At 41.8% G+C, this 22709-nt stretch overlaps 1 protein-coding gene across 1 annotated transcript in view; it reads left to right on the forward strand.

Annotated features, from left to right (window-relative positions):
• Positions 1 to 22709, forward strand: part of PROS1 (protein S) — a 45243-nt gene that overhangs the window by 7116 nt on the left and 15418 nt on the right. Inside the window, 10 exon segments of the mRNA XM_073305611.1 lie at positions 740 to 897; positions 2494 to 2518; positions 2896 to 2982; positions 6829 to 6951; positions 8147 to 8278; positions 10181 to 10306; positions 14086 to 14207; positions 17001 to 17119; positions 19390 to 19579; positions 21464 to 21631. Coding sequence (XP_073161712.1) covers positions 740 to 897; positions 2494 to 2518; positions 2896 to 2982; positions 6829 to 6951; positions 8147 to 8278; positions 10181 to 10306; positions 14086 to 14207; positions 17001 to 17119; positions 19390 to 19579; positions 21464 to 21631 — 1250 coding nt within the window.

The following is a 22709-nucleotide window of genomic DNA, read 5'->3' on the forward strand; positions in this document are numbered from 1 at the left end:
CAAAAAGTAAATAGTGATACACATGCAGCATTACAACTGTAAAATACGTAGGTTGTCTGTAAGTATCTCCACTAACATTTGTAGAGGGACATGAATTTCCTTTCACAACATCAGCGCAAACATTTTTCAAGCTGTGCCACTGGCATCATCTTCTGAGATTTTGCATTGTGTACTGGGTTATTCACCTTAGGTTGTGAAGTATTCATAAAGTATTTACTTTAGAAGTATTAGCAGGCATGTCTTGACTTAAAAAAAGCACTTATGGCCTCATATAAAATAAGTGGTTCACAGAATACCTTACTTCTATGTAATTAATTAAAACAGTTTATTCTAACATATTGTAAGATTCTGTATCATTTTTCATCCTGCCTGTCAAATCTCTCCCTTTTTTTAGAATACCCAGGATTAAAACAATGTTTTCCATTAACACAGTGACATTTAAATGATGCTCTGGGCATGGCTTTGTACAAAGAGATCTAAGAACCCTTGTAAATGTCAATCAGGATTTTATATATATATAATGTATATATATAAATATATTTGGCAACTAACACACAGACAAAGCAATCCTGAAATATCCTTCCTCTCTCCCACATTGCCTGGCAATGGTGCACATGGCTACAGCATGACTACCAACTCAATTCTGATTTTTGTTCTAGCACCTCACTCTAACTTAATTTTTACCCTGCCACATTGCTGAGCTGTACAATGTGAAAAATGTTTGTTTGGTTCTACAAAGTTTTGTCTCAGCAGTATGCCTCCGAGTTCCTGGTTAGGAAACGTCGAGCCAATTCTTTTATGGAAGAAAGTAAGAAGGGAAATTTAGAAAGAGAATGCATTGAAGAGCTGTGCAATAAAGAAGAAGCCAGAGAAATATTTGAAAATAATCCTGAAACGGTAAGAATTTGATGAGCATTTGACAACTGGAGAACAGTTTTGTGCCAAGGAGGAAGAAAAAACCTGGAAATGTATAGGTTTCTATATAGCAGGGCTAAAAAGTATTCAGACCAAGAGTGAAATTCTTCCATGTGCAGAGTGCCAGCCAGTGTGCATTACCTATTAAGGAAGACAGAACCGATGCACAAAGTATGGCTGTGCGTACATTCTTTTTTTTCTATTTAAGGCACAAATTTCCCAGCACTCCATGCATGGAAAACCCATTGGCTTCAAATGAGAATTCTACAAAGAGACCACTTGCAGAACAAAACATTTAAGTATGGTCCTTTCTCTCCTAACAAATTGCTGGTCCAGCTATTTTTATCATAAAGATATTGGGCACCCTTGCTGAAGGACTTTCTTCTAAATACAAGAGTTCAATGCCTGAGTTCATGGACAGCACACTGGATCTACATTGTTAAATGTTTGAGACATTAAATTTGTATTACAGAATGGATGTTAATCAGTAGATATAAAATTAGAAAATGAATAATCTTATTTTTGGTTGTAAATAAAGTCTGTATTGTTTGCATGATCCACCTTTGATCAAATAGCACAGGCTATTGGGCTACTTTTCAGTGTTAGGGTATAGTTTTTACTTTAAAAAAAATTAACACACAAAAATTTACCACTTAGTTAAATAAAAAGCCAAAATATTTTCCCATTTCATTTTAAATATAAATACATGTTCAAAGCTAGATTTTTAGTACCTGTCATTTTTAGGTGCAATTTTGTTTCCAGAATTAATTTTGGGTGAAAATCTTGCCATATAAGGGGGAGAGTTTCAAAGGCAGAAAGGACAGTTGTGTCCAGCTCCCATTAATTGCCCTTTATGCCTTTAGAAAAGGAGTACTTGTGGCACCTTAGAGACTAACCAATTTATAGTCTCTAAGGTGCCACAAGTACTCCTTTTCTTTTTGCAAATACAGACTAACACGGCTGTTACTCTGAAACCTGTCTTTATGCCTTTGAAAATCTCCTTCTAGGTGTCCAAATATCTGACTGCACCTGCAAATCAGGCACTTGTGTCTACAAAAAGACAGGTCAAGATTCCTTTGAAAAGTCTAAATTACTTCTCTTTTAGATCTTATCTGCCGGAAATGTTTGACTCGGACTGCCAGTCTGTACAGGACTTTTAGGCATAAGCAATACAAGAAACAATTTTGCACCTCTTGATTTTGGGGCCTCCATAGTGAGTGCTGACTCAGCAAGGGACAGACTGGTCCTTTCTCGCTCTCTGACTCAGGGAGAGAAGTGCTTGTTCCCTGCTGAATCCTAATCTCCCACTTGGAGAGCAGAACCATAAAGGGAGAGGATTCCTCACCTATTTTTTTTATTGCCCCTCCCTCCCTCTGGTAATCTGGAGGCCTGTGCTTGAATCTAAAAGCAAGTTTTATAGACTATTCCTAGCTGACTCCACAGATGAATAAAAATGATAATTGATGGACTTCCTTTTTCAATTACAGCACAAATACTGTTCAGTAAAAGTCTAGTTAACAGTTTATAATAATTCCAATTATCTTGAAACTTACTAAACTTCTCTCATTCTTTTTACAGGAATATTTTTATCCCAAATATTTAAGTAAGTACCAATCCCCCTCAACCCACAAAACCCACACCTCCTTGTGTGCTGTACTTTATCATAGAGTTTGTATGATACTGAGGGATTTCTTCCCAATTGCATACTATCAGTTGAGTTACTCCAGCAGCAATACCTGGGTGTTTTTCTTTTTAATTCTGATGTCCAGTAGCTCACAAGCTGTTCTGTACAGTTAGAACCTGACTGAGCCATTCAGAATGTGAGGCTGTGATCAGGTGTCCTTAATGTGTTGACTGGTTTTCTAGCTCAAACTGTGAGAATAGGCTCTTTGAAGGTGCAGTGCTTAATTTCTGTTGTGATGATTTCAGTTTAAATGGGTGTTTGGCCCATAAGCAGATTGTGTTGGTCTGTATTTACAGGCTGCCTCGGCTCCCATCGAGTAGGGATTTTCAGGATTACTGATGTTGTTCCAGATTCCTCAAGTGATCTGAGAACCTGTGTTAAAGGTAAGAATTTGTGATATAAATTTCACAAACAGTACTGAAACAGAGCTATGGTGTATCTAATACTGATTTGGGTTTAAGCATACATCCTGCCCCCTCTACAGAGCAGTTCACCTAGTAAGAAAAAAGAAACTAGTATTTTAACTCATAATACAGTTATCTAGAAAGTAAAATTACATTCAAAATAGTAGAGTTTACTCTCACTCTTGAGTAATACTCTGGGGGAATTATGCACCAAAAAATTAAAAATTCTGCACACAATGTTTTAAAATTCTGCAAATTTCATTTGTCAAAATAACACAATATAATCAGGACAGTTTCAATTATTTTGGGAATTTATTTCAAAATATCTGTCAGCAAGTATGTCTAACAATACAGACCAAAAAAAAAAAAAAAGATTCTGGTAAAAAAACCTGACAAATAGATTCCTTACTAGGCATATTAATTTAGAACTTGGAGTAATTCATTTAAATTACAATACAGAACTGTGTTTCCTGCACCCATCAGATGCAGTGCAAAGGCTTGAGGGTGTCAGGGGTGACAGAGGTGCTGAGGGAGAGGGAAGGAGCCTGGAGTGAATCTGGAGGGTTGTTGGGTGTGGATGGGAGAAGTATGGAACAGGTTTTTGGGGGGGAGAGGGGCAGGATTGGGGAGCTTCCCCCATGCAGACCCTGGCTGATCCCAAACCTCTCCCATTTGTCAGGCACATCCATCCCTGTCCCCACATCCCACACCCCCATCCTGATGGGTCCCTGAAGCCCCCTGCCCCATCTCCATGTGTCCCTGCAGCCCCACTCCCATTCAGCCCCTGGCTCAATGCTGTCACCCCACTAGCTCCTGAGTCTGTCCCCCAACCACTAGCCATTCTCAACCGCAGTCTGTGACACCCGCCCCCCCCCAGCAAGCCCGTGTGCCCCACTCTGTCTGTCCTAATCTGGCTCCATGGGCCAGGTACTGTGATGAACTTCTACTCCTGGGGGAATTATGTGCCACTGCACGCGCACACAACCTTTTTCCCTCCACAGAAAATACATTCTGCCCCAGAAGTGCCTCAGTTCTGCCTTTTGCCCACCTGCTGCGTTCATGCTGTTGGCTGTTCTGATGCCACAGTGGCCTCTGGTGGGAGAAAGGCAGAACTGCAACACTTCTAGGGCAGAAAGTATTTTCTGCAGAAAAAAAAATTCTGCAGGACACATGAATTCTGTGCATGTGCAGTGGCACAAATTTCCCTCAGAAGTACAGTAAGAAACAGCACATCGCTGTGCAACCCCAGAAGAGCTGTGGAAAGGACACAATTCCTCCAAAATCACAAGGGAATATTTTGCATCAGCCCATTACCAAATTTAGCGCATTCCTCTACTTGTGTCCAGCCTGCTCTGCTTGTGCACAAGTGCACAGCACCCTGCCTAGGTATTTTGAAAGAGTTTCCAGTCTGAATATATATTTATCCTTAAACACCCATCCCTATGTTTGTCCTTGAGAGGAAATGAGGGCAAAAAAGAATCCTTAATAATTACACTACTCGCTGCCACAGATGAGCATTTTCTAGATTACTCTGCTAACATGCCTGCAGTCACAAATTAAAGTGTATTCTCATTCATTCCCCCCCTTCCCCCCCCCCCCTCTCTCTCTCATTGGAGGCTTGGGGGGCAGGGCAGGGTAGGATGCTACAGAGGTGTGTGAACATTTAATGTTGCTGAACACTCTCCCATGAGGACAACTAGATATTAATTTTAATCCTCATATGGTTCCACATGGCAAAGTAGCAAACTCCAAAACAAAGTGGTTTTAAAAAAAAAAAGTAAAAAGATAACCTGTACAATTTTCAAAAGCCCAGGGGCCAGATTTTTAAAAAGTATTTAGGAACCTAAGTTACAGATAAGCGCATACTGGGATTTCACAAGTGCCCAACTCCCATGAGTTAGACACTTAGGCACTTATGAAAATTTCAGTACATATCTAATCTCTGCATCTATAGATGCCTACATTTCCTTATAAATCTGGCCCTTAGAAGCCTCTGTCCTATTTTCAGAAGTGACTTAGGCATGCAGGAATGTAAGACCCATTGATTTTCAATGAGGTCTAGGTACTTAGTGACCAGATTTTTAAAGATATTTAGGTGCCTAATAGGATTTTCTAAAGCATCTACATAGGTTAAGCACTTTGATAAATCCCACTGGCTCCTATCCGCATCTTTAGGTGCCTAAATACCTGGAACTTTGGAAAATGGAACACAGGAGCTTTTGAAAATTTTCCCCTACATCTAACTTTGCCATGTGTCCTCATTTTATCCTTTCATTTTTAATTTGAGTCCCCCTGACTTTCATATGAACTAACTGGGCTTCAGCTATGCATAATGTGGGCAAGTGTGTAGCATAATTGCGTTCTGCCAATCCACTTCCAACCTGGTCTGTAAGCCACTCGCTATTATTGAAGTCCAAGCCTTCTTAGCAAAGATAAACATCAGTGCAATCTGGCATGGTTGGCTAAATCCACCTGCTCAATTTGCAGCGATGTCTTAAACAACCTTACACAATCTTCATACCATACAACAACAGATAATACAAAATACTCCCATCCCTACCACAATTAGTATTTTACAGTGAAATAAGATCATAGGAGTGTATCAGCTCCATAAATATAAGTAACTGGTTAGAGTTGGGGGGTGAGGAAGGGGTGAGGAAAAGGAAACCATAGACCTGAAGTGTGGGATGGCCAGAAGAATGAATCTTTTAAATTATGGTATTTAATCAAAAGTGAGTTTACAGACTTAGGGCCAAATTCACCCGGTGAAAATAGATGTACTCCATTAAAGTCAACATAGATCCACCTGCTTTAGTCAGGGAGTTTTGCCCTACTTTTTTATTGTACTATACTTAGTCCTTAGACCTTTGTCCCCAGATGTGTGAACTTATATAAACATACCTACCAACTTAGGGGAGTACAGGGTAAAACAATAGGCTGTGTTCTCCCTGTGGTAGGCATGTTGCACTTCGCTTTACATTGCCCCGCAGGCATGCACAGAGAGTTCTCGGTTCCTCTCCGTGCTCCAGTTTTTGATTTTTGTAAGTGAATTTAAAGTTAGTGAAAGCTGCCAGTTGGATAGCACTGGGAAGTGAAGTTTCCAGTTTGTCAATGGAGCATGTACAGTGCAGGCAGCAGGGTTGTAAGCTTGCACACAAATGTGCCACCTCTAGCATGACAAAGGAATTAGTCTCTGTACCTTTCAGGCCTTGGCCTCTGCTGAGACAACTGGGGTGATGATTGATGCAGACAGCTACTCACTAAGAACTGAACTGAGACCTCTGGGTTAATTTACCTGTGCCACTGAAGAGCCATCATTTGGTAGTGGCTTGCTGCTATTACCAACCTGGGCCAGTCTGCACTCAGTAATGACAGGTTTCAGAGTAACAGCTGTGTTAGTCTGTATTCGCAAAAAGAAAAGGAGGACTTGTGGCACCGTAGAGACTAACCAATTTATCTGAGCATAAGCTTTCGTCTCTAAGGTGCCACAAGTACTCCAGTAATAACAAGCACTGTATACCAATTCCCGTGAGCCATTCATTTCATAATGGTCTTCTCTTGGTGGGGGGAAAATGTTACTGATCCATAACTGGTAATGTTGTCTTTGGACTAGCTGCCAAAGGGGACAAAGTGCACTGTAACTTTTGAGGTAACTTACCTCTGGGCAGAATAAATAAAAAGACATGTGCTATGTGGATGCTTTTTCTTGTGTGGCAAGCTTTTTCCTTCTTGTGAATGGTGACTATCGGAGGAAAGGAGGAAGGAAATAGGATTATGGAAAGGCGGAGTGTAAAAATGAACTTTTTTCCCCCCATGCGCACACAGAAATTTCAAACCAATGTAGCCCTGTGCCATGCAATGAAGGTGGATATATGGAATGCATCGATGGGCAAGCCAGATACACTTGTGTCTGTAAACCAGGCTGGCAAGGAGAGAGATGTGAAGAAGGTACAATCCATTTTGTGACTATGGTGGTAGTAACTGTTACTATGGCTGAAATTAGAGCATTATTAACAGTACCATATCTTTAAATAGATAAATGAGGCAGCAAATAGTCTCTCTTAGATTAAGATTTTTTGGGCTCCCCCCCCCCCATTTCCCTTCTGTGACATACCAGGGCACAATACAGACCAATGAGTTGCTGTGTCACTCCAGGTCTGTAATCCGGGGACAGGCATGTCATTCACAATGCCTTGCTGCTGTAGCCTCTAACTTGGACTGCTCACAAACTGCCTCCAGCTATGTCTGTATGTGCTTCAGCCAGCCAGCTACACATTGGCTCTTATCAGTCTTAAAGCTTACCACAGGGTGATCCCAACACACTCCCAGTCTCAGATTTCCCCTCAGAAATATATGTCCTGTACTGCTCAGCCCTCTCCTGGACAGACTGGGCTTTTGAGCTGTGCTCCGGCTCCGCTCCAGCTCCAGGCAAAAACCTGCAGCTCCACTGCTCCGGAGCTGCTCCATGCTCCAGCTCTGGGCTCCGTTCCAAAGCCCTGTGTAACAGACAGTACGGATACATTGAGTCCATTATTCCTTTAAGGGAATTACATGTACAACTTTTTACCCCAAATGAAGTTACCCAGATAATTCAATATGAACACACTGGATTAAATAAAACAGTAAAACAAGTTAATTAACTACAAAGAGAGAGCGAGATCTTAAGTGAGTACAAGTAATGAAAGATAAGTCAGACATGTTTACAAGAAAAATAAAGATAAAATGCTACTGGTGACTAACTTAACAAACTATATTAGATTCAAAGCAAAGTTCTCTCACCTGTGTCGAAGGAAACTCCATGCTGTTTCTTTGCTAAGGTGTAGATTTTTGCCCCTACCCTCTTCCCTGCCAAAGTTGGCCACTTTGCTGGTAATTGTCCATCAGTCTTGTGTGCACCTGGCTGAGGCATCGGCTTGCCTTTTGTCTCCAAGGGACTGATCTGACCACTCTCCAAATTTATCTGGAAAATACATTTTTAGTCATGATTTCAGTTTATAACTTCACATATAACGCAACTGCCATGATATTAGTGACCAGGAAATTATGAGTTTTTAAATGATACTTCACAAGACATGACTTGTACAGAAATTACTACAATAGTGTATAGGGTGTGAACATGGATATATTCTGTTATATCTTCTAGATGTAAATGAATGTGAAGACCCAGCAAATAAAAATGGCGGTTGTAGCCACAGGTGTGCTAATTTTCCTGGAAGCTACGGCTGTTTTTGTGATGATGGATACTACATGCTTCCAAACAAACAGGACTGCAAGGGTAAGAAAATACACTTAAAATACCATTGTATGTAAGGAAATTATGTTTGGATACTACCAATTAGAGAAGTTAGGGTGAACTATAGCTACTGTCCCTTTAAATTTTCTCCTCCTATTTCGAGCCAAAGTCTCCCATCTGATGCATGTTTGATTCCAATTGATATGCCCAAATCTAGGGTTGTGTTAACCTTTTTACATGAATCCAGGCTAGTTAATTAATGAAACCTGGGTTTGGGTCACAAATCCCAGACTTAAACCATTTTCATAGCCCAAGTCAAATTTCTAGAATGCAAGGGGCAGTTAACATTCTTAGCTGGAAACCCAGTCTGTGAAAATCTGTGGCTTTGGATGGATTTCACTCTCTGAGTTTTGGTTTCCTTCACTTGAAAGGAAAATATTAATGAATTCTGAAGATGCTCTTTATGAGGATGATCAGATGTCCAGATTTTACAGGGACAGCCCCAAATATGGGGACTTTCTCTTCTATAGGCACCTATTACCTCCCACCCCCGTCCCGATTTTTCACACTGGCTATCTAGTCATCCTACTCTTTATATGGGGAAAGGCTTGTGTGGCATTGCATCACTATACTTACTTGCTGGGTGTAGCACAAAGGCCTTTTTATTGACTATAGATTTAAGTCTTTATTTTGGAATAAAATTCCAGGTAAAGGGCATGCGTTAATATAGTTAGTAGAAAAATTTGATGGCATTTTGGCAAGAAAATAGCTTACCTCATCCTAGTATTGCATTTCTTTACTAGTCAAAATTTTTCTGTTGAGCTGCACTATCTGGTATGGATACCATCGTGAGAGGATGTAAAGGGACAGACTTTTAGGCTGGTTTTCACTGGACTCCTGGTTAGTGCATGTACTTTTGTGGACACAAATAATCAATGACACCATGACTCCTATATAAGCCCATTGCAATACTGCAGTCTGACAAATGCAAGCTCACAAGTTGGTTGAATGGAGCCTGTTCGTATACTTTTAATCTTTTAGAGCAGAGGTGGGCAAACTACAGCCCGTGGGCCACATCTGGCCCACGGGACCATCCTGCCCAGTCTCTGAGCTCCCGGCCGGGGAGGCTAGTCCCCGGCCCCTACCCCGCAGCCTCACCTCACCGCCCTGCCAACACTTTGGCCTGCCGCTTCTGCCGGGGAGCGCGGCGGTGTGGCTGGCTCCAGCCGGGCAGCGCGGCTGCGAGCTCCTGCTCCTCTGAGCGGCATGGTAAGGGGACGGGGAGGTTGGATGGGGGTGGGGTCCCAGGAGGGGGCGATCAGGGGACAAGGAGGGTTGGATGGTTCATGGGTTGTGAGGAGGGCAGTCAGGGGGTGGGAAGTGGGAGGGGGCCAGGCTGTTTGGGGAGGCACAGCCTTCCCTACCCTGCCCTCCATACAGTTTCTCAACCCCAATGTGGCCCTTGGGCCAAGAAGTTTGCCCACCCCTGCTTTAGAGCTAGACTGTGGACCCCTGCCTCGTGGTGGTGAGCCCTTATTCACACAAGTAGTCCCTCTGAAGCCAGAGAGGTTACCTGCCATTAATGAGGGCTCACCAATATGAGTAACAGCTGCACAATCTAGCTTTCAATCAGGAATGATGAGCAAAGCATTACAGTAAACACATTTGTGTTACTTTTTTCCTCTGACACACTTGTCCCTTTTCCTTGGATCCACAGTACAGCCTACAGAGTATCAAGGTATGCAGGAGACTTCACCTGGGGGCAAGGTAAAATTCCCTGCAGAATCCTCTGGAAGTCTCCCTTACAAAGGAGACTATGTGAAACCTAGCAAGATCTGCCGGAATTGTGAGCCCCCTCCGCCTTTTTTTTTTGCCCTTACAATCTTGAGGCAGGGTGAAATGTCATGAGAAAAACTTTATTCTCAGTAACACTTCTGAATTTAGACAGGAATGAATGTGTGATACGTCCAGACATCTGTGGAACAGCACAGTGCAAGAACATCCCTGGCAAATATAAATGTGAATGTGCAGAAGGCTACACATATAATTCAACTTCAAAGAACTGTGAAGGTAAAGGTTGTTTTTTTTTTTTCCTTTCTTTTTTTTAAAAATAGCTGCTGTGACAATTTGGGGAATCTGTCTACATGTAACTTACAAATTCTAGTTGATCATTAAATGCCTCCATCATCTACTACCATCTCTCCCAGATCAAGGACAATAGAGAGTTGTTAACTTAAAACAGTTCCCATTCAAATGGGAGCACCTGAGAACAATGGGCTGGCTAAAGTTTAGAGAATCCAGTTATCTTATGTGCTTGCAGAGTTTGGAGCAGTGGAAGGAAACAAAAACACAGGATGTGTCAGAGTGGGGGTTTACAGACACAGAGGGTACACAGGTCTCAAAGCCCAGGTCAAACTGACTCAGGCTTGCACTGCAGGACTAAAAATAGCAGTGTAGACTATAGGGTCAGCCCGAGCCAAAACATCTACACTGCTCTCTTTAGCCCTGCAAGCCTGAGTCAGTTAACCCAGGCTCTGAGACTCTCTGCTGCAGGTTGTTGGTTTTTTTGCTGTGTAGACATACCCAAAGTCTGAGGAGGGACTCAAAAGGGAAGCTTTTTGATTGCCAGATTAACTGGAGGTGAAGGATACTGACTGCAGGGGTCAGGGAAAGATCCAGTAATTGGGAGAAAAAGCCCTAAGCTGGTGGAGTGAGAGTCAATACAGGGGACTCGGAACCCTGGAAAGTTACCAGCTGAAATCCCAAAGAATGCTCAAAGGCGATGAGAAAACTGAGGAGTGGTGTACAGGTGTTCATTGTTTTGCCTAGATCTGTATATCTCTTGTGCTGTCTAAAGTAAAGAATGAGTGGGTTAGAAATCCCTCTGCAAAGTCTGTGTTGTTTGCTTCAATCATCACATATTTCTGTAACAGGTGAATTATACACCAGTGGCTGACTACTCACAAGACTGAGCTCTAGGGAAGGGTTTTGCTTAACCTACTGAAGTGTCTTGGGGGTCAGCACTCATGCGAAGGGCCTACTGCAACTGGGTTTTGGGGTCCATCCTCCATGCAGGGGTATGAGACAGTCTGCGTGAGAGAGTCTGCAGCCAGAGATAGTAGCTGGAGCCCACCCTGTGATCATGAGGAGCTTCAAGGCACACAGGCCTAGCAAGCGGGTGTAACACAGCAGCCTGGTGAGGGTCCAGTAGGGGTATCTCAACCAGGGCTGTTACAATTACTACAATGTATAAAACAGCTTTCTAGCCTCTTCTATGGGTATATCAATCACCACATTTCATGTCACTATCATTCAAATGTTGGGTGCTCATTGATATTGAGTCAGTCTGACTGCTCTTCATAAAGTGTGCAAATATAATACTGGAGGGATTCACTCTCAAAATATTGGGACCTGAGACTGCCATTTAAAAATGGTCCATTCCTCTGCCCTTGCCCCAATTACACCTCCTCCATGCAATCTAATCTACAATTTGTCAGAACATTGTCCCTTCAGAAATTTTCTGGGCAGAGAAGAACATTTCTTTATGAAATGAGAGTGTGGAAGAAAGCGTCCCTCCAGAGAAAGTTTTCAGAGTAGCAGCCATGTTAGTCTGTCTTTGCAAAAAGAAAAGGAGGACTTGTTGTGGCACCTTAGAGACTAACAAAATTTATTTGAGCATAAGCTTTCGTGAGCTACAGCTCACTTCATGAAAATCCAGTAAAATCCAGTCAGGGTTCATAAACATCCCTACAGTAGAAACTGCCTATGATAGGTACTGACTTTGCCTATCCCCTTTCAACCACTTGTGTGGCTGCACCAGCGACTACAGACACCCTGGCAAAGCAGGTCTTGCTGGAAGCTAGCATTTGTTGCACCCCCTTCCCCTCCAAGCAGACATACCAGCTCTGGGGCTGCAGCTTGCATTGCCAGAATCCTGAAGGTGAATCAAACCTGGGTTTAAAACACAATAGAAGTTGTTTTAAAGAATGACCTAAGCCCACTACAGTTTAACTTAGAGATTTGTCGTATCTTCAGCTCCACACATCTTTATCTCTCCTGAACAGAGTGTTTTTTCCTAAACAGGCCCTTGTTCAACTAAACAAACAGCAAAGACAGTAAGATTGGGCATTTTAATAGGTATAGTGCCTTTCCTCCAAGCATCTCAAAACCCTTCACAAGCATTAGTTGTTTAGTCCTTTCAACACACTAAGGAAGTATCTGCCATGTAATTATGGGGAACCTCTGGCACAGAGAGGTTAAATGGCGTGTTAGGTCACTCAGTGAGTCAGTGTCAAATACTAGGTTTCAGAGTAACAGCCATATCAGTCTGTATTCGCAAAAAGAAAAGGAATACTTGTGGCACCTTAGAGACTAACCAATTTATTTGAGCATAAGCTTTCGTGAGCTACAGCTCACTTCATCGGATGCATACTGTGGAAACTGCAGAAGACATTATATACACAGAGACCATGAAACAATACCTCCTCCCACCCCACTCTCCTGCTGGTAATAGCTTATCTAAAGTGATCAGCACAAAAAAACCTGGATTTGTGCTGGAAATGGCCCACCTTGATTATCATGCACATTGTAGGGAGAGTGATCACTTTAGATAAGCTATTACCAGCAGGAGAGTGGGGTGGGAGGAGGTATTGTTTCATGGTCTCTGTGTATATAATGTCTTCTGCAGTTTCCACAGTATGCATCCGATGAAGTGAGCTGTAGCTCACGAAAGCTTATGCTCAAATAAATTGGTTAGTCTCTAAGGTGCCACAAGTACTCCTTTTCTTTTTGTCAAATACTAGAATCGAAGCCAGGAAACCTGGGAACTAGTTTCTGGTTCTACCCAATACGTTACGGTCACCACTTTATAAAGTGGAGCTTGAAGAGGAGATCTTGAATTTTCCTTTAAGCAACTAAAAATGCGATTTTAAATTTTTTAAAAAAAACTTAGCATGCTACAAAACCAAATCATGTTTTAAAAATATATTTACTAGCAGACTATCATTTATTTACATCAAAAGGGCAGTGTACTTCAGTATCGGCATTGCAAAATTTCTTTATACATCGCCCTTAGCTCATGCCTACAGAGCCTCTCACCTCATGAGCTTGTATGTTTTTCATATTAGAAATGTAACAATTAAATTAGCCTTTCACACAACCTCTCTTTTATACATTATTTATTGCACACAGCCAACAACATGAAAAAGGTAGTAGGTTTAGCTCCTTAATAGCCAAGTGGTTTTTGCTTTTAATCAGCCTAAATTGATCTCCATAGACTCCACTTAAGCTGTCTGGACTTTGCAGCTTGGGAAGATTACTACATCAGTCAGAGGAGATACCTCTCCCTCAGATGGGACTGTACAGAACTGATTTTGGCCTTATGTGAACAGACTGTCTCTGCTCCACACAATTGCCATGTATACTGTTAGGACTGTAGTAACTCTTGCAGCTTGAGAGACCCTAGGTGGAACAAGAGGAGAGTGGCCCAGAACAGGTAGTACTGATAGACAGATGGCAGGAATTCATTTATGTCAACTCCTTTTCTGCATTCCTCTGTAATCCTCAGCCATGCAGCTCAGCTTTATAGCTTCTCACATATCAGTTCAGCCTTGCCCTGGCTCGCTGCACGGTTTCCATATAAGACTTGCTGGGGTTGTTCATCCAGAAGGCAAATGTAAATTTCAGGCTGGAGAGAGCCCTTTAATACATCACCACCACCACCGACAGGATTCACATTCCAGTACAGAACTGTCTTGCCCATTGTTGCATTAACTTAATGTACTTGTCTTTAGAACATTAAATGATTGTTCAGTCTAAGTCTCATGCAATGTGCTTCTGTTTCATTGCAGATGTGGATGAATGTGCTGAAAACACTTGTGCGCAAGAGTGTGTAAATTCTCCAGGAAGCTATTCCTGCTATTGTGATGGCAAGAAAGGGTTCAAGCTTTCTAAGGACAGGAAGAACTGTGAGGTAAAACTGCATGATATGAGCTTGCTAGGGAAATGGAACTGTGAGGTAAAACTGCATGATATGAGCTTGCTAGGGAAATTACAGAGTTGGGGGTTTCTCTATGACAGGATGAGGTAGATTAGAAAAAGTACCAAAGCCAGTTTTAAAATTGCTGGGAAAATGCTGCAGGCTTTGAGTCAGGGCATGCTTCACAAATCAAATCCAGCAGTTCAGTTGACAGGGATATCATTCGGTCCAGGTTCAGTTCCAAGAGAAAGCATGAAGAGAAATCTGCTTTAACTAGCCCTTTTCTACCCATCCCCCAAAATAAGCCCCATGCCCTCCCTGGCTTAGATGTTGACATGGGAGCCTCAGCTCATTTTGAAAGCATGTTCACATATTTCCCAGATTTTTCTTGCCATGAGAACCTTTTCCCACCTAGTCTCTCAGAATGACTCCTGGAAAAGCTCAGTTTGAGCTGATTGTTTTGCACAGTTTCAGTTATCATGACTTTTTTTTTTTCCTTTTTTTAAAAGAGGGCCAAGCAGCGAGTGAATAGTTTCACCAAGTGCTAAAAAAACACATTTCCCATCCAAAAGGAACTACAAATTTACACTTTAGTGGAAGAAACAGTGGGACTACAGAGGATTTCAATGAAAGCATTTTCTTATGAAGGCTTTTCTTTATACTACTTTGGCAGGAGCAGGCAGGTTGGGACCTGTAAGTGTGTTCAAACAGCTTCCACCAAAAACAAATCTTTGCCACAGTATGATGTAGGGGCGCTTAAATATTTCAAAGATCAAAGCCCACTATTGTGCTCGAACATATTTACTAGAAGTTGGTATTTTTAGTTGCTAAGCTTTAATACTTAGACAACACAGGGAGTAATTCCATTCCCTACTGATAATAAAGTGGGAGGACAGTCTGCTCTGTCCCCCTTAAACATTACTCCTAACGCTGTTGTATGAGAGACAGGTTTAGTAACCCTTGGGACTAAGGCTAAAGAGGCTGACCCAGTATGTAGAAACCAGTTGCAGATCTTTTAGTTGGAATAAAAATCTGTATTATCAGCAGTATCATGGAAAAACCCAAAAGGATGTATCCTCTTTGCAGACCAAGTGCTCCACCCGGTGTATAAAAAAATTCAAGTCCAATTCTTACATATAATATTGTAATTCATGAGTTGTTGCACTACAGTCAACGGAATTGCTACACCATGAAAATTGTGTTAAATGAGAACCAAGCCCAAAGAATTTTGGGAAATGTAGTATTAGCTGTGAGTTAGACCAATAGTTCTCAATCAGGTTTACGCATACCCCTGGTGGCACGTATAGGTCTTCCAGGAGGTACATCAACTCATCTAAATATTTGCCTAGTTTTACAACTGACTACATAAAAAGCACTACCAAAATCAGTACAAACTAAAATTTCATACAGACAATGACTTGTTTATACTGCTCTATGTACTATACACTGGAAAGTAAGTACAGTATTTGTATGCCAATTGATTTATGTTGTAATTATATGGTAAAAATGAGAAACTAAGCCATTTTTCAGTAACAGTGTTGACACTTTATTTTGATGTCTGATTTTGTAAGCAAGTAGCTCTTAAATGAGGTAAAACTTGGGGTACGCAAGACACAAACTCCTGAAGGGATACAGTCGTCCTGAAAGGTTGAGAGCCACTGAGTTGGACTATCCAAGTGCAATGTGTATCACACACACAGTAGTGTTTCACACCCAATTGCTTCGGTTCTGCTGCATCTGCGTAGGACATATCTGCTGGGAGATTAAATATAGGGGATTCAGTCAAAAATAAGTTCCAACTGTCTTTTTACATCTGACATCATTGTGGCATGACAAGAGACATAAAAACAGCAGTGCACATTGAGTCGTAGCTAAAATGGCAATATGGCCATACAATGTCTGACCTATTTGAACAAGAGTGACCAGATAGCAAGTGTGAAAAATTGGGACGGGGTGGGAGGTAATATTTCAGACAACGCCCTGTACAGTGGGACTGTCCCTATAATATTGGGACATGTGATCACTGTAATTTAAACTGATATATTATCCCTATATACAGTCATCATTCTGTCTACCACTGCAATACAGAAAGTATGCAAACTTCATACACAGCAACACTGTGCAACAATGTATACCAGAAAATGAAGAATACCTTTCCCAGTGAAGGCTGAAAAGTTTAAATAGGCAGAATATAATTAACCTCACAATCTTACCTGGGACTAGTTGTGACTAGTGTCCAGGACCAAACTTTTCATGTGTTCTGAGACGATACCATATCAAGAGACATTGTACTTCCCCTGCCACTATGCTGTATATTAGTTCAGTTCTGCTTCAGAGGAAAGTGTGGTGCTTATTCAAATCAAGACCACTTTGTGTATCACCCTAGATGTTTTAGATTTCACCCATTCAACAATCAACCCAACCAAACTGCTTAAATTAAGAGACCTGAGAATCCTAACATAAGGTGGTAGGGATGCAGGTTGAAAGGAAATGGTGTAATTTGGCTGTATGCCTTGATTTGAATATTAAACACTTACAATGTAATTACCAACTCAAATGAAAGTTGTAATCTACGAAACTATGTTACAACATTTTTGATGTATGGATAATGTAGAAAAATAAAATTGTTTTATTTGTACTGAGGTATTCAGATTACTCAAGTATACTAGGTATCAAGTGCGTAAGAAAAATGTAACAAGCTAAAAGCCACTAAGAACTGAGGTTAATCTGTGAAATATCACTGCACAAAAGTTATGACATGGTGATTTTTCCTTTCATTATTTCCAGGCTGTTCCAGTTTGTGTCCCTCTGAATCTTGAAAAAAATTATGAATTGCTTTACCTGGCAGAACAATTTATGGCGATCCCTGTGCTGTATTTAAGGTTTAGATTGCCAGAAATAACCAGGTGAGCATTTGCCATTGATAACACTATGCATGAAAGTGCTGGGGATTTGTTTCCATTAATTCCCAGAGGGTGGCAGAAGGACTATGGATTGCATGAAGAGTTCACAGCATCATCTCACTGGATAAGACACCTTGTGTCATTGCGGGGAGGACAAAGGAACTGAGCTTCCTACATGTAATAGCACTCAGTGGAGGCTGGAGTTATTTGAAAGTGGACAGACAGGAGTGAGGTGCTTAGAACCACTTTACAGCACCACTTAGTGATTGTATTATATCCATGAGCCACATCTTTAGTATAGTTCCTTCCTGTAACTCATCGGCTCAGCTGGATCTTAAGCAACCCTTTCCATCAGACGGGGACAGTGGCAGCTGCCCGATGCAGCTACTTAGTGGAGCAGGCAGCCCATTGGTGTGGTCTGTGGCAGATACAGTGCACCAGCATCTGAGCCTGAGCTCATCAGTGGGTGAAGAGCCAGATTCCTCCTGCAGTAACAGCTGTGTTGCTGTGGTTGAAGACAGAGATATACGGACCAAAAGGGAAACAAACCCTGGGAGGAAGAGAATCAAAACAGTCCCGAGACTGAGTGGGAAAAGGTGGAAAATGGATCAAGGGGGAGAGGAGAGAATACGAACTGGATGGAGGCCTCAGCAGTTTTTAGAGTGCATGAGATTTCTTAGGAGAGGCAGAAAGATGGTGTCTCACAGTGACAGAATCTTGCTGCCCCCTCTGAAGGGAAGAGAAAAGACGTGAAGATGATGGCAGAGATGTAGAGGTATTGCAGTTCCCCCGGGGCCAGTCTTGCCAACTGACTCAAAACTTGCTCTGAAGAATCCCCACTGGTGGGACGTTTGCAGGCACATTTTGATCCAAACGGTGTCTGTGGTATTTCACAGTAGGCAAGTTTCATATAGGTTCCCCCCTAAAGTGTGTCAGTCCTTAAAATCAGATGATGTTATAGAAATGAATATGCATCTCGCAGTGTGTAGTTGTAAATCAAAATGGGGAGCCTCAGATGATGGTTCTGCTGCTCTTATGCAGGCATTACCAGCTGTAGCATGCTGTTCATCAAGTACGGAGGAAGCTAATGGTCTCCTGTGCTTTCTCCTAAAATATTCCAGGCCACTGATGGAGCACAGTGTCTTGTTTTATGCCAATATCAATTTGTAGGATTTCCCTTTCAGATGTCAGCGTCCTACAGCTATTGCTAATGTTAGTAAGCTCTATGTGGCATTTAAGTTTGCTCCTTGTGGCACTTGAAAATGCAGAGTTACCTTTGAATCACTGTCTGAACAATTTCAGAAGCGCCAACAGCAGAAGTTGTTGCATTTGTGATTTTTAGTGTCTCAGATTTAGAGCATCAATATTAAGACATGCCCTTGTGTCATGAATCAAAGGTGACCTGGAATTAATGCTCTCTTGGAAGATTTTTGAAAAGTTTGAAAGTGTCCTTAGCAGCTAACATCTTAAATAGTTACTTATAAATTCAAAATAAGGAGTTTTGACAGAACCATGTTTGAAAGTCAATGTGGTTTAGTGACTGGAGATCTGAACTTGGAATCAGGGCACCTGCGTTCTGTTCCTAGTTCTGCCACCCACCTGCTGTGTGCCTTTCACAAGTCACTTCACCTCTGTACCTCCATTTTCCCCTCAAGCCCTTCTTCAGTCTTGTATATTTCGCCTGAAAGCTCTTTGGCGCAGAGAGCTTCTCTTATGTTTGTACAGCCCCCAGAGCACAACAGGGTCTATAGGTTCTACCATAATAATAAATAATAATACCACCACCATTTATTATTTGTATTACTGTAGTGTCTAGGAGCCCTAGTTATGAACCATGACTCCATTGTACTAGATGCTATACAAACACAGAACAAAAGGAACTACAATTTATGCATGATCATCCAAATGCCACCAACATACAGATCTTATTCCCTAAACAAAATAAGGGTAAAGAATGGAACTTTCAAAGTCAGTGATGATGAAGCTCATTTAAGAAGATACTTCTGATAGATTTTTTTTTTAATGGCACTCCTCATCATAGTACTGGAACACCTCCCAAACAATTTACTTGTTCTTACAACACACCTGTAACGTAAAGGGAACTGGATTCTGCCTATGATTAATCACAGGCAGCCATTGGACCTGCTTGGATACAGAGTTGTCATTTGGAGATTAATATTTGCCTCTATAGCTAAATTATTAATGTATTGCACTGAACTCTTCATTGTCTCATGTATCCTCTTCCCATGATTGTGATTCCTCTCCCATGACAGATTTTCAGCAGAATTTGATTTCCGGACATATGATACAGAGGGTGTTATACTATATGCTGAATCCTCTGACAGCACAGCATGGTTCTTGCTTGCACTTCGTGATGGGAAGATTGAGATTCAATTCAAGAATGAACTTGGAACAAAAGTCACCAGTGGTGGCAAAGCCATTAATGATGGTCTGTGGCATATAGTAAGTTATTTTCTAATACCCTGTGAATTATTGGTGCACTCAGGTGAAGTTGGGGAAAATTGTAATCGCGACTTTATAATAATAATTTAAAAAAGGTTTCAAAATGATTCCATAAAGATCCCAGATGTAAAGGTGGTTAAGAAAGATACAGTGGTAGCATTAGCAAACTTCCGAATTTCCTTGTGATACAAACAGCCACTGTCTGCACGGTGCTTGGGCCCTATGAAGTAATACCTAGTGCATGATCATCTGTGTAAACATGTTTATTCTGATTAAAGTGGTCCATGGGGTTGTTATTCCAAACATACTTGTTATTTTATGTGGGCCAATGCAGCTTGATCAATCAAATCAAGGCTTCCTGCCTCCTAACTAAAGAAAATATTATTATTGTCCTTAACTCTGCTAGCCATAGATTTCTCCTCATGTCACTTTGCTTCCCCTATCAATTTTCTACAATTCCTAACTTTTGATTTACATTCTGTACTATCAACTTCCCCTTTCTTCCATTTATTACATACTATTTTTAAAGTCTTTTATAGTTGCCTTCATGTTCTTCTAAGCCAATTGTTGTTTTTTTTAACCAATTTGGCCTTCTCCCTTGAGTATGGCTTTTTGGGCATCTAGTAAAGTCTTGTTAAAGAAGCCCTAATTATCCATTCACATTTTTCCTCTCAGCTTATTTGGCTCATGATTGTTTTCACCTTTGTGAAATTGGCCCTTTTAAAGCACCAAGTTGGGCAGGATTGTACTTGGGCAGCTAGCAACTTGTGCTGCTACAGCCACACTACTGTTTTTAGTATGCTAGCTTGAACAGAGCTGGACATATGTCTACCGGCGCTGGGAAGCACCCTGTCAGCTGCTGTGTAGATGTACCCTAAATGGATGAGATTTAGTTCTGCCATATTGTTTCCTGGTGTCCAGTCCAGTGCACCTTCCCTTAGACCAAAAGGTATTTTGGTGGGTAACATCAACAGTAGATGATTTTTTGGGGGGAGGGGGGGTGTCTGTGTTCCCTCAGGAGATTCAGTTCTTTGTGGCAGGCTGAATGAGATCCAGAGGAGCATGCTCAGTGTGGATGGAATGCTGAACAATTTTAGAAGCAAATGCCTAACGAGGTCTACTAAGCATAGGCACCAACTCCGTGGGTGCTCTGGGTCTGGAGCACCCATGCGGAAAAATTAGCAGGTGCTTAGCAACCACCAGCAGCAAAGCTCCCCCTACCCCCTCCTTGCTTCATCCTCCCCTGAGCACGCCATGTCCCCGCTCCGCTGCCTACCTCCCAGCACTTCCTGCCTGGCCACCGCCAAACAGCTGTTTGGTGGAACTTTGGACTTTCCGGGAGGGAGGGCAAGGAACGGGGATGCCGCGTGCTCAGGGAGGAGGCGGGGCAGGGGCAGGGACTTGGGAGAAAGGGTGGAATGGGAGCGGGACAAGAGCAGTGCAGGGGCAGGAAGAGGTGGAGAAGGGGTGAGGCCGGGGCGGGGTGGAGGGGGTGGGGTCGAGCACCCACCAGGCAAAGGGGAAGTTGGCACCTATACTACTAAGTGTGACACAAACTGAAAAATTGTGTTTTTTCCAAAAATATCAGTCATTCAACCAAGTATAGGCTTTCCTATGGAAAGCAAGAGACACCTTTGCCTTTCAAATATTATTCCTCTACCCAGTTTCATAATCCTGCTGCAAACCATTAGAATATTTAAAAAAGAGAGAGAGAGAGAGAGAGAGAGAGAGAGAGAGAAGCAGGTTCTGGGTGGTGGGTTTTTGTTTTTTAAATACCGGGACATGTTAGGCAACCTTAACACAAGACTCGCTACTCCTCCCTGTGTAATCAGTACATTCAACATATGTAGTGCTATATATTTTGTATATTATTTTTAATCCTAGGTCTCAGTGGAAGAATTAGAACACAGTATAAGTGTAAAAATAGCAAAAGAAGCAGTGATGAATATTAACAGCCCTAGAAATCTGTTCAAGCCAACAAATGGCTTCCTGGAAACTAAAGTGTACATTGCAGGATTACCTCGCAAAGTCGACGACACCCTCATTAAACCGGTAACTTAAAAATACCTCCTGATTAAGGCTGCTTTCTTGTTCACTTCTCCTTATGTGGTGGTTACCGGGGAGACAAAATACAGGGAGGTATGTAGGTAGAAAATGAAAATGCCATTGACATTTTTGTTTGAAAATGAGTACACATGAAGCTTTGTGGTCTGCCCATTTTCAGGTTTCAATTATAGAATCACAGCAATTAAAGATGTCTCAGGTAATCTAATCCATTTTCCAGGGTCATATGCAAGATTGTGCCTGAGAGTACATTTCCTAATCTCATTTTAAGACTCCCAAGCAATAGGGCCACCAATAGTTACCTTGGGAGCCTATTGTACAAATGTTCCCTTTCTTAGTGCCACATTGTGCCTTGGTCTTGTGTGTGTGGGCGAGGGATAGGGGTGGGAAGTGTTGAGGAAAGGTAAAAGAAATGCAGAGAGTGTTCATTTCTACCCTGCCCTGCCCTACCCACCCTGCACAGGGGGCCTGAGTCACCTTACTCACCCTTTTCAGCAGCTGTAGGTCCCTGCAGCCACCTCTCACACAGACCCAGTAATCCTCAAAGTAACTGGCAGTGTCAGCAGAGAGGCAACAAGTGAATGGAAGACTGAACTTGTTTTCCACCCTAGAAGAGGGAAGCCTCCATTGCCATTGCCCATACAGTATCTGTTCTTCATATGTGTAAAAGAATGTCTATCCAACACGTTGCATGTGTACTAGAAAATAATTTACATTTGAAAACAAGTCACCAGTCCACTAACAAAAAAATGCTTGCAATATTTCATTTTTTAATGAATCCATTTTTGTTTGCAGTGTGACAGGGAGGCAAAAATGTAAAAATGTTTAACTGCTTCTCAATAAATATTCTCTTACCCAATGTGAAATAATTCTAGAAATGTTGTTTGGGCTGATGAGTCAAACTCTCGGCCAACAAACAATACTAATAGCTATGGCCCCCTAGTTATAGCGCAGCAGACATGGCCAAGCAGAAGAGAAAAGTTTGGCTTCAGTATGTTTGAACTTAAATTTTGAAGGTGTCTGTTCTTTGCTTGCCAGTGGTACCAAATGGGAAAAGCTTACTGGC

Source organism: Lepidochelys kempii, chromosome 1 (genome assembly GCF_965140265.1).
Source record: "Lepidochelys kempii isolate rLepKem1 chromosome 1, rLepKem1.hap2, whole genome shotgun sequence".
NCBI lineage: Eukaryota > Metazoa > Chordata > Testudines > Cheloniidae > Lepidochelys > Lepidochelys kempii.